The sequence below is a fragment of the Diachasma alloeum genome, unplaced genomic scaffold (genome assembly GCF_001412515.2).
Source record: "Diachasma alloeum isolate Michigan unplaced genomic scaffold, Dall2.0 Dall_scaffold_00275, whole genome shotgun sequence".
NCBI classification, from domain to species: Eukaryota; Metazoa; Arthropoda; class Insecta; order Hymenoptera; family Braconidae; genus Diachasma; species Diachasma alloeum.
Window position 1 is genome coordinate 206,771 of NW_021680414.1, and position 19,256 is coordinate 226,026.

Here is a 19,256-nt window from a genome sequence, read left to right on the forward strand (position 1 = left end):
AATTTTTACAAATCAACTAAAGATCCAATAGAAAAAGGCCGAACATACAATGTAGTCTATCGGATTCCGTGCGGTGGTTGCGACAAGATTTATGTTGGTCAAACAACAAGATATTTTGACGACAGAGAAAAGGAGCATAAGAGGAGTGAAGGGAACCCTCAATTATATCGGAGTGGCCTTTCTCGGCATGCCAAAGACGCAAAACACCGTTTTGATTTTAACAGAACTTCAATTTTGGGTACAACTACTCCGGGGACCGGTTTGGACATTTTCGAAATGTTTTTCATAAAAAAACAAGGGGAACACGCAGTAAATTATATAACGGATTGTAGAAAGTTAGGGAATGCGTATGACCAATTAATTAAGTATCATTGATAGTTTGGTTTCTTATTGATAGTTGAAGTAATAGGATTTAGATTCACTACTGTGCAATATATAACACATGGCTCACGACACATGATGGTTTGAATGAAATGAATGTGATAGTTGTTTCATTTGTTAGACAATAATTTTAATGAACGGATTTTTCATTTTGAATGAATGTGATAGTTGATTCAATTCTTGTATTTTCAAACGGTAAAGTAGAGATTTTGATTACTGTGGCATTAGGGACATTTTTTGTAAACGGGGTAGCATGGGCGCCGTTGCAAACAGGTGGTAATAGTTTTAGTAACTTTTTTAGTAGCTTTTATAGTGAGAGTTTACCCGCCAAAACGCACAGTCTCCTCATCAAAAACACCATGATGACTGGATGTTTTCGACTTTCAGTAATTTTTTGTTGAAGTTGGTTTTTTTTCTTTTGGTTTTCTAACATCAGTAGCTGCTTCGTTTTTACTTAGCAGTGATTTGGCTTCGTTGAATTATATTTTTTTTTGAAAAAATTGGCGGGATACAGTGTTTGCCACGACGCTTATGTTTTTCCTGGTTTTAGGTTAGGATGGACTCGGACATGGTTTTCATTTACCACCGGGTGATTTTGTTTTTGTTGGATTTCTTTGGTTGCATCAGGTCTGTCTAGACCCCACAACAACAAATGGGGATTTTTGATAAGGTATGGAATTTAAGAATGTCGTACGTGTGCAATAGATGTCAATAGACTGGGTTTGTAATTTGACTGAATTTTGAGCTAGAATGTGTGTTTTTTTGATTTGTTTGTGCAGAATTAATAAATGCCCTGATGAGGAACACCTAGAGTGTTCGAAACATTGCCAATTAATGAGAATACTTCTTGTTTTTAAATTGTTGTGATGACCGTTATTGGCTGAGAGTAGTTGGAGTTTTTGAAGGTCAATTTTTATGTTTTTTTTCAACAACAAATTCAATTGTTTAACAAAAAATATGTATAACTCTCCTAGGATCTGCAGTTCTTTTTTTCGTAAAGTTCATCTCAGAAGTTATCGAGTTATAAATTTGTTTATAAACAAAAGAGTGTACTTTCCCCGCCAATCGGTTCATAGCATTATTGTAGAATTTAGCGGATATGCACGTCATGGAGGTGTGAGCATTGTTTTTTGCGGAGAAAAGTTGCTTGATTGCGATTGAACAATTAACAATAGAAAATATAAATATATTTTCACATTTTGTTATAAACAATTTTTTTTCGAAAAAAATTTTGCGATGTCGTTATATTTCTTTAACAAAGTAATGAATTGAACACATACATTTTCGGAAGTTTGCCAATTTGCTTTATTTATTAATTGGTCAATTACTTAGTTGTGTAAAAAATCATTCTTATGCATTCCAACGGTATGCTCTAGGTTGAGGCAATGATATTCTATATTTGGTCTGCCGATGGTCTGCCCGTCTAGTAGTCTAAAAAATATTAATAGTATGCCTATAAAAATTTCGTTTTACACTATTTTACTATACTAGAAGCGTTCCTTACATACAAGTCATAGATGATTAATCTGCGAAATTCAATTGATAAAAGATTCAACTAGATCCTCATGGAAATTATTTTCGACCATAATGAATTTTGAATTCTTCATCTATTGAATAAATCCTACATATGACTTTATGGGAATTTGGGATTGGAATGAAGGAATGATATTTTCTTATTCCACAGATAGTAAGTGCATATTTGAAGCGAGGTTTTTTCTTCAAATTTTGATTTAATTTTTTTGTTGTAATACTTACCCCCGATTTATGAGTGCGTTGAGGGACCCGGGCTCCCAGCTGATGTTGGTGATGAAATTCAACGGCTGAATGTGCTGCATGATATATAATGTTGAATGTCCTTTCGATTTTTCTGCAGGTCTATGAGCTGGGTAAATTTGTAAGGATGTTGATTTTCTCCGCTGGCGTTTCGGCTTCCTTCAGCCTTGTCTTCATTTCTCCCAAGAATATGTCATCAGGTTCTTTGAAATCCTCAGTCGAACGTCGTGTTCAGTCTTTGGGGATGTTGGGATGTCGTATTAGATGCAAAGCTTCATTTATCAGACGAAAGAAGATTTCAGGTTTAGTTTCCTCAAATTCTGAATTTTATTGCTGGTTCTCCTTCTTTTTCTGCTTCGGCTTCTGCATCTGAGTCATCCAATTCAACTTGTAATGTATTATCACAATCAGCTACAGGTTGTTTTTCTCTTTCTTTTCGCTTACGGTTCAGACCGTTATAACAGCTATGACAAATGAATTCACACAACAAATAATCAACAATCTGTTCAAGAAATTGTGCTCGAAATTGATCGTTTACAGCAAACGTCTTTTTTGAAATCTTCGAATGGCCTGTTTTCGAAAACGGATTGCAGCAAAATCTACCACGCATCATTAATACTGTATTATAGTGTGGAGAAGTAAAACTCGTCACGATATTTCCATCACGAATGGAGTCAATGCATGAAGCGCTGGTATTTATTCCCAAGCCAATAGGAATTGCATCTGATTGGCTAGTTACTTTGTGCAAGTAAATATCAATCAATAACAAAAATATCCCTTGATATTAGTTAGGACCGCCACATTTATTGCGAACGGAAGTTTAATCAAGTGACGAATACCCCTGCCCCACCCTCATGAGTCACCTGCATACCTGTCACCCTCCAGTCAAATTCAGTCAGGTTTTCGCAGAATTTGTTCTTGTCTCAACAACAGTTAGAATATATCTTGAGTTCGATTGTTGTAAAATAATCAAAGAAAACGCACTCACACGTAAGCTAGAATGAAATCCTTGCATTTTTTTCCATGAATCCTGTGTCGTTTCACCTGAGAAAATTAGCAGTGACGCTCAGTGCCGTATCAACAGCACGTGGCTCGCACGCGCCATAAATCATACCAATGAAGTTCGGTGCCGTACCACGCGATTTATAAGGCAATCGAAATGAATCAACTGAACTAAAATTTCAAACTTATTTCAAATTAATCACATGAATATCCAACAAATTAAATTGAAGTTGAAAAGTGAGTGAGTGGAGTGAATAAATAGTGAGTGATCAATATTTGAGCATTGTTGAGCACCCTGGACGTCGTACTGCTTGAATGATCAAGTGACTTTTTCATTTTTTTTTACATTTATTCATTATGTAGGTAGCGATTCAGCAGTGAAAAATGAACCAGTTTCACTCAGCCATAGATGCGTCTCTCATCGCTGACGGTGACACTTTTGAGGAAACCCTGGAGACACAAGAAAGACGTTTTGCAACCTTGGAAGGCGTTGTTGCTGGCTTCAGGGCATTACCACAACAGTGCAAGACTTTCAGCCCGGTGAAGGTCGCGTGGAAGCAGTTGAAGACTTATTACCTGGAGATCAAGGTCTTGGACAGACGTCTGCACAGATTAGCCACTGAGGACGAGAAGAAAAATCTTTACTTCATTGAGTCCAAATTTATACAGATAGAGACTCAATATTCTCATGATCTGACCCTGCTATACGAGGCTATGGATAATTTCACACCTGCTCCTGTAATCCCTCAAGCTCATGATGTCATCCCCTTGAGAATTCATTTTTCAAGTCGAGAAGATCAAAACCCCAAAATTTAATGGAAAAATTTCCAAATGGAATAATTTCAAGGGGCTTTATGTGAAACTGGTCCATGGGAATATTACCTTAGTAACCATCCAGAAGTTTTTCCTCCTTCGCGCATCTCTTGAAGGTGAAGCCCTCGATCTTATCGACAACATTGTAGTGAACGATGAGAATAATGCTTCTGTGTAGAAAATTTTAAACGACAGATACGAAGATGAGAGTAGGCTCGTTTGGACACACTTGAAAGAGCTATTTAGCATCACAAAGATGAAAAATGAGTCGGCTGATGAAGCTCCTCGTATTCATGATCAGACCGTACGCGCACGTGAAATCTTAGGAAACCTGAACAGAAAAGTCGAACAATGGGATGACATTTTGGTCTACCTCACCGTAAATAAGTTCGACATTGAGACGTGCAAGCATTAGGAGCTGGACGTCAACAACATTAACGCGTTTCCCTCTTTCTACGATGTCAAGGAGTTTCTCGATGAACGCGCCAGACGACTGGATCGTCTTCCAGCTGGTCCCGCTGCAACGCGTTAATACAACAAAGCAACAGTCAAGGTTATGCGCACAATAACCGATCAAAAGGTCGTATGCCCTCTTTGCAATACAAATCACCGCTTAACCATTAACCATTTCTTGAAAGGGGATTTTCGATCACACAAGTAATCGTCGATCTTCTTACCTCAACTTATTGATTGGTGAATTAGTTGAAAATTTGAACTACCATCTGACCTCTAGAGTGACAATGGTACCACCTTTCAAGATGTGACGGAGCAATTGCACCAAAACCCGGACGTGCAGCACAATATTGCCTCCAAGAAGATTGAGTGGCACTTCGTTCCACCCAGTTCTCCTCGCTTTGACGATCTCTGGGAAGCAGGGGTAAAATCCGTCGAGACCCTGATGAAGAGACTGCTGGACAACTGCACCCCGACCGTTGAAGAATACACTACCCTTCTCAGCATGATTAAGTCCAACTTGAATTCAAGACCACTTGGACTCTTTCGCGATGATCCAGAAGATGCAGCTCTTCTCATCTAGGACACTTTCTGATTGGCAGACCTCTGCATGCAGTCCCAACTCCCTCAACTCTAGAGTTGAATTCAAACAGGTTATCGCGTTGGCAGTTCATCCACCATCTTAATGAGAATTTTTGGAATCGATGGAGGAACGAATACTTCCACTCATTGCAGACGCGTCAGAAGTGAACTTCGGAACAAGAGAACTTTCAGATCAATGACATAGTTCTCATCAAGGACCCATCAACTCCTCCAAGCCAGTGGCCGCTAGCTCGGGTCATAGCGCTCTACCCAGGACAGGAGGCAAAGTCAGATCTGTGAAGCTGTGAACAAGTACCTTTACATACACGATACGAATCGTCAAGCCGATTCCACGATGCGTTGGAGATGCCATGGCGGGCGGAGCCATGGCGGGCGGTGCACCCCCTCTAATTGCGTAACAATCACTCAAGTATTGACACATTGAATTTTTTTTAGACTGTTTCAGATAGCAACCTCCTTCGTTCTAATTAACGGAGAACAAGACGGGCGATATGTTCGCGATTGCTGGAAGTAACCACGCCACGCGCCTGAAGTCAATCACGTGATCCTCAAAATTTCAGGGTCAATACGTGATCAGCTGACGAGGAACGAGAAACTGGCAGTTAGCGAGAGTACCTTGATAAAGTTAAACGTAACTCCGTGAATAGTACAATTATTCGCGTTGTTTTGCAATACCTAGAGTGTGTTTTTTTGAGTTGTGCAATTAAATATTGTGTTTACAAATTGGTGATTATGGAATCCAGCATCTTGTGATAACCATCCTTTGTTATTAAGTAATTAATTTGAATTCTAAAGGCAATTTCGCACACACTCTTTTCTGAAGGAAAATTGCAAATCAATTTTTTCTCTAATACGCATATTTTTCAAGATAAAAAATTTTGACTTGCCATAACTTGAAAAAAAAAAATTTCACTTTTTTTTTAGACATTGGCTCATCGCGGGCTCCTCCACAATATAACAAATTGTGGTAAAAAAAAACACGCATTTTTTTGATCGAAAAAATAGCGTGGAATGTCCCATATCTTCAAAACTAGTGATCCGATTTAGATTCTTGTTGAAAATATTCATCTCAATTTATTCATCTTCGTTTATACGAAGTTTTGGCGATATGGCGATTTTTCTGTTTACCCATTGAAATCGTTGTACGCGCTCCAACTTGTGTAAAAATCGAGATATCAACTTGAAATTTCGATGGAATCTTCCTCTCATGATAACCAGGGATTCCCATCAATATTAAATTTCTGTAATATGACAAGGATTTGACCCTTACATTATTGAAGGTTTAAAATATGTTGATTCAATTTTTCAAATAATATAATATTAATAATCTGATTTTTTTTACGAATAATGATATATTTCAAATTTATGATATGAAACTGTCAATTTACTACTAAGTGAATAATTCAAATTTCTTGAAAGGGGATTTTCGATTACACAAGTAATCGTCGATCTTTTTACCTCAACTTATTGATTGATAAAATAGTTGAAAATTTGAATATTTGAATTGATGATACTTAATTACTCAAAAATTTCAAGAGTGATGTTATCTAATTAAGGGCTGCAATATTAACCGTAATAACACATTATAAATTCAGCTATCTCTAATGATAACAGAGGTTCGTATTGAAGATCAGTCCAATCGCATTAGTAGTGTTAGAGATATTCAACTTTTTATGAAAATCCATCATATAGAATATCTTTAAAACTACGCAACGGATATAACTGTTTTTTGTATACTCATGTCGGTGTCCTTTACCACGATCACGAAGTTCAGATCATGTTATATAATTTTTAAAGAGGCAGAAAAAAAATTATCAAATAGTTGGGCAAATTGAATGATGGAACTAAATTAGATGATTTTTTTTCTTTTTATTGGTAAATTAGATGATGGGATGTAAAATTGAATTTCGGATTAAACTGGGCGAGAATACTATTCACTGCTCAGACCGTGGGGTAAATTAGGGTATGTAGCCGATCCGCTTCAAAGCGTTATTTTACCTAACCCCAGTATTCCATTTTCCCTCACAACCGAGTTAGTTAGCAGTCCAATTTGCCAGACTATTCCATTCCATGTCACTTTCATATTTGCTAGGCTCAACCATTTTAGCTCGCCGTCATATCAATTCGCTCTTCAATATATTGTAATGAATTTGTAATTTCCCCAATTGCATTCTATTATTTACACATTTTTGTCTTTCCTCTGAAACTCGCCTCTAAAGTTCGCGTCTCGCAATTGATTCCATTCTTTCTTTTCCTTCCCAATTTAATACTTGCCATGATTATTATTATTATTTTTTTACTCGTAAATGAGATCGCTAAACGATCCTCGAGGGCTCCGACTTCACCTTGAAGACCGCCCAGAAAACTAAGCGATACAAACTCCTCCTAATCGCTCTGCAATAGTGCTCCCTCTGACCAGAGGGTGAGCTCTACTGCAGTCCGGAATCATGCTGTCTGAGTAAACGAAGGGCCCCACGGATGACAGCTTTCTGCATTTGGCCAGCTAATATGAAAGGATGACGCCTACAAGCTGGGATGATTTTGAGTGCGGATATAAAAGACTGCTTCATTCCCCCCAGAGAGTCAATAATGAGGATAACCAATTTTACTCTGACGCCCCGGTTCAGTTGACCTAGCTCAAACAGGAGTGGTTGATACTTGAGCCATTTCTCCTCTTCTTTAGCTGTTATATTGCTTTCATCCTGAGACGAGGACTCAATGACATCGGACAACAGCACCGGCGTTCTGTCATAGGAGTACCGGAAATGATAATACAGTACTCTCAAAGCTGCATTATGACGATGAACATAACTCGTAATTGCATACGTCGGACAAGCCGATAAAAGATGCGTTAGAGTTTCCGGGGATTGTCTACATGCTCGACATCGAGTATCTGCAACTTACACCCCCATAACGCGACTCCGATAGACCAAGGTGTTTATAACGCCATCCTGACACGCGCATATGTAACCCTCAGTTTCAGACATGAATCCAGCAGATTTCAAGAAAGAGAAAGTCAGCTGGACGGACAGACCCTGCCCTTCCACATGATGAAAGAATACGCCATGCATGGGCCTGACAAGGTGCTGACGGAGCAAGGTGGACTGCTCCACCTCCTTGATCGTCGCTCTTCGCCGAGATTTGGTCATGCTGGCTAGTGAATTACGAGCTAAATGACCACCTCAGCCACGACGAAATTCCAAGCCAAGAGCCTCAGCCGCGGTATCCGCTACCTTATACAGAAAGGCTTGAATCCCATGGAGTTCATGGTCATGAACAAAATCCAAGAGAGGATCCAAGCCATTAATCACCTGGGTAGAAATCACGCCACTCGAGCTCGGCTCGGAACTCGTATCCCAGCTAGAAATACGTCACTCCGCCCCAGCTTGGGATAAACTCCACGCGCGTCACATGTACCCGAGGTTGAGCCGCGTCACGCGCTCACAGCCCAACGTTAGACTATTACGCGAAACGCTTCGCCGGGCTTTAGTTGAATGGCCACTGCTCAACCTCAGGTTCATCTCCAATTACTCAATCCCAGTATACTTAACCTCAATAATGATTTGACAGGTCCGATGGCATCGTGATTTGAGCGAAAAAACAATCGAATAAATGTGAAGATGGCATGCTTTTTCAGATGAACAATCACAAGCTCATCAGAAATAACNGAAGTAGAACAATTCACTGAAACGTAGTCAAAACTGTCTTTTTTCTCGCGAATACAACAAACAAAATCAAGAAAAATAATCACTTGAAAAACGTTAACGAACCTTTATTATTAATTATCAACGCTACAGGAGAGGATATCCTTCATTTTTCGATAGGCCTACGAGTTCTAAGAATATTCTACGATTTATTAGGGAAATGTTGAATACAGGTATGCCAAAATAACATGCATGAAAAAATTCAACAGAAAAACCTAGCGCTTTCTATTAAATTTCTATTGGAATTCTATGAGAATACTCTGGAAGTTCTATTAGAATTCCATTCGTTCCTTGCGCCGATTCTATAGGAAATTATGCAACTTCATAGAGTCTTTTTGTTAAGGTAAAATTTGGTGCAAGAAAGTAAATAGGTTTTTATGTTCCTACTAGGCAAGACGCGCGCTAGTTAGGCTGCATGGTTCTGATACTGAATTCGATACTAAAGAACTGATGCAAATATTTGTATCTGTTCTTCATTCTCGAATTCTTAAGTCAAATTCTTGATTGCATCGACTGATCGAAGTCACTTGACAACTGCACCAATAAGAGACTCCATCAAAATTGAACATTCTTGATTCAAATCGAATATTAAGCGCCTAATCGAACCGATTAAGATTTAAATAAATCAAGAATCATACCAAACAGATTTCATTAATTTGGATTGATTATATCCAAACAAGTCATAGTGATTTTTTTTTCAATAGTAATATCAATTTTCGCCTAAAACTTTTATAAGTCTGCGAAAAATGGCTGAAATAAAGTGGTCAATCTCTCGATTTGGAGTTTATTCAATGAGCTTCATGTCGGACATAGAATTTCTACGAGTTATTCTACGAGAAAGACATCAGCTCGGGACAAAACACTGAAATAACAACTTTCCAATTTGTGACTTACAAAATCTGACACATACACCATATAGCATAAAACCCGCATCGTCACAATTGGAAGAACGAAAAATGCCCGCTAAGGATGATCTATTGATTTCTCCGCTGATTCGACTCAAAGCGCTAGAAAATCCATCGCAATTTGAATTTTCGAATAACCCATTGAGGAATAAATGTTTGCCAAAAAATCTCATGAGTCTGTGAAAAATGAGCTTCACAACTGATATGCGATTTCTACTGATAATCAAGTCAAAAAATAATAATTCAGGACAAAACGATGAGAAAATGTGAAATTTTCAATTTGTGACATGCCAAATTCGAACCAATTACCTATAACAATGGATCAAGTGGACGTAATGAAGAAAAATTATACATTGGCCAAGTACAAAGGTCCAAAAATGAATGAAAAGATCGAATTTTGGGGTGTGACATGAGCTTCGAAACAACAATAGTCTCCAATAAATTCCTGAAAATTCAATCAAATCGTANTTGTGACATGCCAAATTCGAACCAATTACCTATAACAATGGATCAAGTGGACGTAATGAAGAAAAATTATACATTGGCCAAGTACAAAGGTCCAAAAATGAATGAAAAGATCGAATTTTGGGGTGTGACATGAGCTTCGAAACAACAAAAGTCTCCAATAAATTCCTGAAAATTCAATCAAATCGTACTCTATACATCACAATTTGAAGAACCAGTTATACCCTTCAAGATGATACGTTAACTTTCCTGCTGATTCAATTCAAATAGAAATAGAAATAGAAAAATCCAGACAAAGTTAAATTTTCAAGTTAGACGCGAAAAAACAATTTTCTTGCAATAAAAGAAAAAAAATGAAGAAAAATAACAATTTTCTGCCTATAAGTTCCATACTGAGAATGAGAAATGACCAGAATCCAATAATTCTCATATCAATTTGAGTATAAAATATATATGGTTTATCAAAAAGAGAGGACGGAATTAGCATGCAAACCCAAAAAAGGACCAGCGTCACGATTACGAATTGCCCTATTGGGGATCAGAAATATTATGCATCATTTTGAAGAAAAATAAATACCCTTCAAAATGGTATATGATGAGTTTTATTCGTTTCAGAAAATCCAATCCAAACTGACTTTACGATAAAATCATGGAAATTTATTTTCTGAATAGGATCTTTTATAAATGAATGGAAATTGCAGATAAATGAATGAATCAGGCTGAAGTAATTCAATGTATTTGCAGCTTAGTATGGAATATCTCCATAGATTCGGACAGAAACCGAGAAAGTCTCGTCATTGAGAGGAAGAAATTGGCACTTTTCAACACGTGACATGGCTAAAATCGTTACATCATCGTTTATAACAATGCATCTAGTGAATCGAATGGATAATATAAAGTATCAATATGAAGATCTCGATGAGACCTTCAAGTTGACATGTGACATATCCTCTCTAGTCAAATCTGAACCCTAGATAAACGGTAAAAACTGTAATTTTTTACGTGTGACATAACGTGAAGAATGGAAATAATCTGCAATAACTCAATGAAAATTGGAGTAAATTACATTTATCATACACCATTTTAAAGAATATAAAATGCCCTTCAAAATTATGTATGGATATTTCTATCCAGTCCACATAGAAGTACCAAAATCCCCAACGGAAGTGAATTTTTAAAGTAAACCATAAAAATTCAATTGTCGTATAAAGACTCTCAAAAGTCGATGACAAATGGAGATAATTGAATAAATCAACGATCAATTCCAAGATAATTTGATATATTTTGAGTTAAGAATGAGATATCTTCACAGATTCCAACGCACACCAAGCAAATCTTGCTATTTAAGAGGAAAAACACGGAATTTTCAGAGTGACATGCTAAAATCGCTACATTATCGCTTATAACAATTGATTTAGGTGATGGGGCAGATAATATAGGATATCAATTTAAAGATCTCGATGAGACCTTCAAATTGACATATGATAAATCCCCGTTGGTCAAGTCTAAGGCTTCGACAAATAGTAAAAACTGTCATTTTTGAGGTGTGATATAACCGAAAAAATGGAAATAATCTGCAATAACACAATGAAAATTGGAGTAAATGATACTTATCATACATCATTTTGAAGAACATAAAATGTGCTTCAAATTAGTGGATGAATATTCCCGTCTAGTCTACTTGGAAGTACCGAAAACGGCAACCAAACTCAATGTTTAGGGTCAACCATAACAACTCAATTTTTTTGCCTAAAAACTCTCATAAGTGCATGAAAAATGAAGATGATTAAATTAGTAAACTAGATGTCAATTCCTGGGTAATTCAATATATTTTCACATAAGTATGAAATATCTTCACAGATTCCAACTCAAATCGAGTGAATTTGGCCATTCAAAGGAAAAACATGGAGATTTTTAAAACGTGACATGCTAAAATCGTTACATTATCGCTTACAGCAATTAACCTAGGTGATGGGGTAGATAATATAGTATATGAATTTGAAGATCTCGATGAGACCTTTAAAGTGACATATGATAAATCCCCGTTGGTCAAGTCTAAGGCCTCGATAAATAGTAAAAACTGTCCTTTTTGAGGTGTGACATAACGGAAAAAATGGAAACAATCTACAATAACTCGATGAAAATTGGAGCAAATTACATTTATCATACAGCATTTTGAAGGGCATAAAGTTCCCTTCAAAATGATTTATGAATATTCCCGTCTAGTCTACTTAGAAGTACCAAAAAATCCATCCAACATTAATTTTTCAAGTAAACCATAAAAATTCATTTTTTGCTTAAAACTCTTGTAAGTCAATGAAAGATGGTCGAATTTAGATGAATCAGGTGTCACTTTGAAGGTTATTTAATAAACTTTCGAATGAGTATATCATGTGTATGCTATGTCGAAGAGGAAGCCGAGAATTGACGCAAAAACCAATGGGTAACCCTCGGTTACGAGCACGGATTTTTCTATAGGGGATAGATTTTCTTAGGCGTAAGATTTTCAAGTTTCTTCCGCTCGGTTTTTCTTCTTTTCTTTTAATCAAATGCAGGAACAAAACTTGGAAAATTCATGCCCAATAGTTGCTGTGGAAGTAATCCTAACAGAATAAATTATCTAGAAAAATCAATGGATTTTTTTTCTACAAACAAATATCTATTAAAAATGCAGGGGAAAGTTGCATAATTTTCAATGGAATTGACGCAAAAAAAAATACAATTTTTCAATAGAATTGCAATAAAACTTGAATAGAATTCTCATAGAGCTCCAATAGAAATTCAATAGGAATTCTTAGAGAAAGTGCCAGGGTTTATATTCGATGACAGAGGGAAAAATCAGTAAATTTCAAATTTTATAGAAAGTTCAGTGGAATTCCATTTTTTTTATAGTATAAGAAGATAAGGATTTTCCAAAGTATTCAAATTTTAAATCGATATTCTAAAAATGCATCAATATCATTCTATTCCACCCTCCACTCGAAACGACACGACTCAATCGGAGCTGAGTTCTGAGCGTTGAGCCACAGTTCAAACTCAAGTGCCGGGTTGTGCCGTCTGATGAGCGTTCGACTGTGAGCCGGTATGGAGCGGCGTGTCGCGGCGTGAACTCGGGTCAAGCGGCAAGCCGAGGCTGAGCTCGCGCTCACCCGAGTTGCGGCTGAATCCCCGGTTGAATTTCTACCCGGGCACGTCACAGGCCAAGTCAAAGACCAAGCGCTCATGGAGAGACTCTAGACTGAGAAGTCCTCGTCCTCCACTGTCTCGCGGGAAGTACAAACGCGGATACGAAGACCGGGGATGCAGGCTCCTGTGTATATTCATGAGCTTGCGAGTATCTCGGTCCAACTGCTTCAGCTCATCCCTCTTCCATTTGAGCACCCCAAAGGAGTACAGAAGAACTGGAACAGCGAACATATTTGTCGCGGCCACTTTGTTCTTGCCGGAAAGCTCCGACTTCCAGACTTTCCGAAGCCGCCGACGATACTCCTCACGAAGAGTTGCTTTGACCGCTTCAGCATTCACTACGGATCGCTAATTAAAGGCAAGATATCTATACGACGCCTCGGCGCTAAGATGTCCAATGATGCTTCCATCCACCAGCTGCACCTCTTCCCTTCCATCCCCAAACTTCCTCCTCTTCATGTGGAAAACTGCGCACTTGTCCAACCCAAAACTCATCCCGATCGCTCGTGAGTACACCGCAACAATATCAAGCTGGAGCTTGAGTTGCCGCTCTCCTGAGGCAAATAACTTCAGGTTATCCATATAAAATATATGGCTAACCTGATGCCTCCTGTCGCCAGGTCTCCCGGCTTGGTACCCAACCAACACCACGTAATGCAACAGACAGGGGCATCAGCGAGATGCAGAACAATGGCGTTTGGCGTTCATGATCATGTACGAACTTCAAATGCGAATCCAATCCGTTCATAATGTCACATGCCAAACCAAGGACCAGACGCTCATGAAGAGACTCCAAACTGAGAAGTCCTCGCCCCCCACTATCTCGCGGGAAATATAACCGCGGGGACGAAGAGCGTGGATGCAGACTCCTGTGGATGTTCATCAGCTTACGGGTATCTCTGTCTAGCTGTTTCAGTTCATCTCTACTCCACTTAAGGACGCCAAAGGAGTAAAGAAGCACTGGAACAGCGAACATATTGGTTGCGGCACTTTATTCTTGCCGGAAAGTTCGGATTTCCAAACTCTGCGGAGTCGCCGTTGATATTCCTCGTGAAGAGTCTCTTTGACCGTAACTGCGTCCACTATGTATCGCTGATTGAAACCAAGATATCGGTAGAACTCTTCGGCGCCAAGGTGATGTATGACGCTTCGATCCACTAGCTGAAGATCACCCACATCGTTACCGACTTTGCCCCTCTTCAGGTAGTAAACGGCGCACTTGTCCAAACCGAAACTCATTCCGACCGCACGTGAATACACCGGAACCATGTCAAACAGAAGTTTGAGTTGTCGCTCTCCCGAGGCAAACAGTTTCAGGTCATCCATGTAAAATACATGGCTTACCTGATGCCTCCTATCTCCAGGCCTTTCGGCTTGATATCCTCCAACACAAAGCAGTGCAACAGATAGCAGCATTAGTGAGATGCAAAACAAAAGAGGACTTAGGGTATCACCCTGAAAGACTCCTCTCTCGAATTGCACCAACCCAGAAGTCAGCTTCTCCTCACCAGATGTTATGATAAAGCGCGTTCTCTAGAGTGGCGCGAGGTCTCTAATGCACCTCACTATGTGGCCCTCTACTCCAATGCACTCCAATAGCAGGAAAATGAGCTCATGGCTCGTGCTATCGAATGCCATGCGATAGTCGACCCAGGCCACTGACAGATTGCGATGAAACTGCATCGAATCACGCAATACGCAACGATCGACGAGTAAACCTTCCTTACAACCTAACAGCCTCTGCTTCCGCAGTTCATGAATTTTCTGACACACTGGTTGTATATCATGGAGGATACGCTCATTCAAGATGCCTGTGAAGAGCTTATATAGAGTATTCGGGCATGTGATCGGTCGATAATTCGCCGGGTTGGGCAGGTCCCCCTTCTTCGGGAGCAACACAGTTCTTCCCTCCACCAACCACTCAGTAAGAGGCTCACTGCCTTCGATGAACGCCGTAAATATCCGAACCAGATGGCCATGTACAGAGGTAAACCTCTTCCACCAGAAGGCATGGATGCCATCAGGCCCTGCAACGGCATGGTTCTTCATGCCTCGTAATGCAGATTGGACCTCTTCCTGAGTGACTCGTGAGAATTCTACACGCTGTCTACGATGTACCCGACAGAAATTCCCTGAGGGCTGGAGTCTCCACTATGAGATCAGGTGCCTGCCCGTACAGACCTCCCCAGAAATCCTCAACCTGCTCGACCGAAGGTATCTTATCGGGCACAGGCGAAGCTGGTTCGAACCAGCGATTGGGATCAGAGAGGAAGACAGAATTGTCAACGATCCGATGTAACCGCTTCTCCAAAAATCGCTTTGTGGTTCCTAAAACGCGCACCTTCTCAACAAATCTCTCCCTAATTACAAGGAGGATAGCCTCATTCAATGTATGATGATGGTAGCGCAAATCCACAGATATTTTGCGAACACGGGCAGTAAATGCCTTACCACTGGTGATAAGATCAATCACACATTGAATGCGCGATGCCTGTTTCCTCGCCTCGTCAATCTTGCTCTGAAGCTGCGCGATGCACCTTGGTGTTTTCGCCTCAAACGAACCCAGTGTGGGAGCTCGAGGCTTCAAACGAAGAGCTTCATCATACTTAGCCCAGTTCAGGCCGAGCAAATCAATGTCCCCGGGGAGGGTGGCGGTCAGTGCCTTATTCTCAGATGCCAGTTGTTCATGCCGGAAACGAAACTTCCCAGTGACTCTCTCACTCCTTGCCCCTAGTTCTCGTGAGGGCCCCTCAGATTCCTCACCTCTCTGTTGAGTCGGATTCTCCAGCTGCAAATCAGCACCCGCTTTGGGGCAAGCCAGGTGGATGATAATCCACCCCCCCCCTCTCCCGTGGAATGAGCAGCACATCGTATCCTTGCCGACACAAATGGGCGGCTTGATCTCTCAAGTGTTGCTGTGCTCACTGCGAAAACTCAGGGTGCATTGCACATCACAAGTCTCGCATCCTTGCCATGTATCCCGCCTGCCTCGGCTCACTGTCTTGCCAGCATTGCACCAGGTCCTCCTTCAGTTCCTTCGTCCACCTAATCCTTCTAACAGTCGGGTTGTTACCGTTGGATCCGGATCGTTCACCCCTTTCATCTGATCCATGGTCCCCATCCGAGAGGGCCCGATTATGGGAGGCCCTGCCGCGGCTCGATGACGGAACCGGGTATAGGTGCCGCCGGGTCGTTAGCCCGACACCACCGTGACTATCGCGGGCATGCCGCGATCACTATTATTATGTGACGGAATTTCAGAAATTCCGCCACCTGTTCGAGAGTTCACCGCAGAATTGGAAAAATGCGGATTTTCGATAGAAAGGATTGTAAGGAGAGAGAGAGAGAGAGAGAGAGAGAGAGAGAGAGAGAGAGAGTAAACGAGGTGAGTAAATATTGTTAGGAGAGAGAATCGCGTCATATCCCCCCTGAAGGTTGGCACCCCTATCGAAGGGAGATGAAACATCCCTAAATTTTAGCTCAAGCTTTGGATATCGGTCGTCAGAACATCAGGACATCCACATCCGCGGGAAAATAATGTTCAATTCTTTAAAAATTAAATATGGAAAAAGTGTCGATCCACGTTAGAAACGATTAAAAGTAAAATATTCAGTCGAAGTAAAAATATATAATTAAATTCTTGAGGCTTCGAGTTCACTTCCGGTTTAGTTTCGGATTGAGGGATTTACGGTTAGGGTTATTACGGTTCAGGATAAATTTACAGTCAGTTGTACTTACTGTTTCGATTTATATTTTCTTTAGTTTCACGAATTCTGAGTGGAACGAGTCTCCACTGGCATTCGTGGCCGATAGACTGAGCCTCCCGGTGAGATCTCGTAAGTTCCGTTGAGTGTTAGTTGCTGATCACCGAGGTTGAGCTGAAATGCTCACGCTCCCCAGTTTACGCGTTTCGTGGGGTTATTGGGCTCACTGGTACGGTTGGAAGGTCATGTGGGTGAACTTAGCCCTCTCGTCTGCATGGATTGCCATGGGCCATTTTTAATTTACGGTTTTGTTGAAGGTGATCCCCTAATAACTCCCGGGAGAGTGACAACTACGAAATATGCACTCACTCAGCTGAAAAGTGCATTCGCATTAATAAAAGGCGAACAGCTGCCTATATTTTCCCCTCAATCCGAGTTTTGTTCCGTTAAAGTTAGTAACTTCCGGTTAAAGTTCGGTTTTAAACTATTTGAGTTCGAGGAAGCAAAAAGTGCCATGCACATTAAATATATAAATTATCTCAAAACTCCGAATTCGGGGTTTAAAATTTGAACCAATATTCCCGAGCGGCAGTTTCCACTGACCGCAGAAGTGACTCTCCAGCGACTGGCTACGTGGCGCCTCAGTCGCCCACCGCCGCCCGAGAATCTCGATCGAACGCTGGAGCCATTCGCAGTTCTGCCATTATCCCAGTCGCATCGTTTTTGAGGGAGCTCAGGGAATCGATGCCGAGAGGACTCCTCGTGGACTGAGGATCGGAGGGAAAATGGTAAGGATATCCTCTGATACCAAGTGCACACTCCCGAAAGGGCAGTAGGGCATAACTTCCCCCGAAAATCCGTAGGAGGACCATGGGAGGCGAATGCACAGGCCACGGTATCCTCGAATGACGACCTCCTGCCCTCTCCGGAAAATTGGTATTTGTAGAACGAGAAGTGCACCAATTGAGTGCATAATCGATTCACAAATACTCTCTTTATATTTAAGAAGTGTACGTGTACGTGTACACGTACGCGTACGTGAAGTGTACGTGTAGTCTACGTGTTCGTGATAAGTGGGGAATTAATAAATAGAATGGGGGTTATACGTGTACGTATGCCCTCCACGTGGTGTGGATGTAGCTGTGGTGCTGTCTTGGCATTATTTCTTTGCTCGAACGCGTTGACGCCTCAATTGGGAGCGCTTTCCGTCCCGTAGCATTTTCCCTAATATTTCATTCCCCTCATTATGATTCTCCGTCGAATAGAAGCTCGTGAGCTCCCCATATTAGAGGTGACGCCACAAGACTCCTGATTGAGGGAAAATTCGAAAATGCGAAATGAGGGCACCTTGTGAGTGCTCATTCCATTCCTCGAGTTTTCTCCGTCGGTAAATATTCGTTTTCATTCCCCTTTTCGTAAACTCCTCGTCGCCAGCGGTTTTGTACATGTAAGGATCCTCATGCACGCCGTTTCCGGTGGTGCAGAGAGATCATACACATTCAGGGTTTTTCCCCTTCTTTCCCTCTCTCGCGAATATCTCTTTCTCTCAAGGTCCATACGTCTACTCTCTCTCGGGAATATATTGTAGTGAATGAAGTTGGAATTTCCGTTTATTTTGAGTTGATTCTGATAAATGAAATAAATCACGGGGCAATTTAATGTAATTCTCATGTCTCAGATTTAATTAATTTTCCGATCTTGGTTTTGAGCATTCTGAATATTTCTTTGGGTTGCGCGACACCTTTTCCTAAGACCGAGCGACCGATCCTACCCCGCTCTCCGAATTCCTCCGAGCTAGTCGAAATAATTCCGCAACCTCTCCCTTCGATTTTCCCTAGTTTTCTTTGAGTCTAGATTTCTTCTCGTTTGGTTCCCTTTGGCTGCGGTTCGTTGATACCGCGGAAACAAAAATCAACTGGCGTCCGACATCAGTTCCTCAAAAGAGTAGCTGGCTTCTCGTTTTCCGGTTATGGCATTTCTATCGTTTCTAGGATTTTCGAAAACTTCAGGGAACATCGAAGTGGAAGAGGCCAAAGGTGACACACTACGGCTACCGTTCAGTATGGGATTATTTGCGGATTCAAGCCTTCGGATCCAACCCGTTCATTTTAGTCTACGTTGGGAAAAATCGCCGTCACAATTATTATTATTATTTTTTTTTACACTCGTAAATGAGATCGCTGAACGATCCTCGAGGGTTCCGACTTCACCTCGAAGACCGCCCAGCAAGCTAAGCGATACAAACTTTTCCTAATCGCTCTACAGTA

General features: G+C 40.6%; 1 protein-coding gene across 1 annotated transcript in view; it reads left to right on the top strand.

Annotated features, from left to right (window-relative positions):
* Window positions 1-1,003: 1,003 nt before the first annotated feature.
* The window catches only part of LOC107037951 (glutamate-gated chloride channel), a 239,727-nt gene continuing 221,474 nt past the window's right edge, over window positions 1,004-19,256 (top strand). The window contains exon 1 of the mRNA XM_015256785.1: window positions 1,004-1,051. Within this exon, the coding sequence (XP_015112271.1) occupies window positions 1,034-1,051 (18 nt within the window). The 5' untranslated portion in view covers window positions 1,004-1,033. The remainder of the gene's footprint in view (window positions 1,052-19,256) is intronic.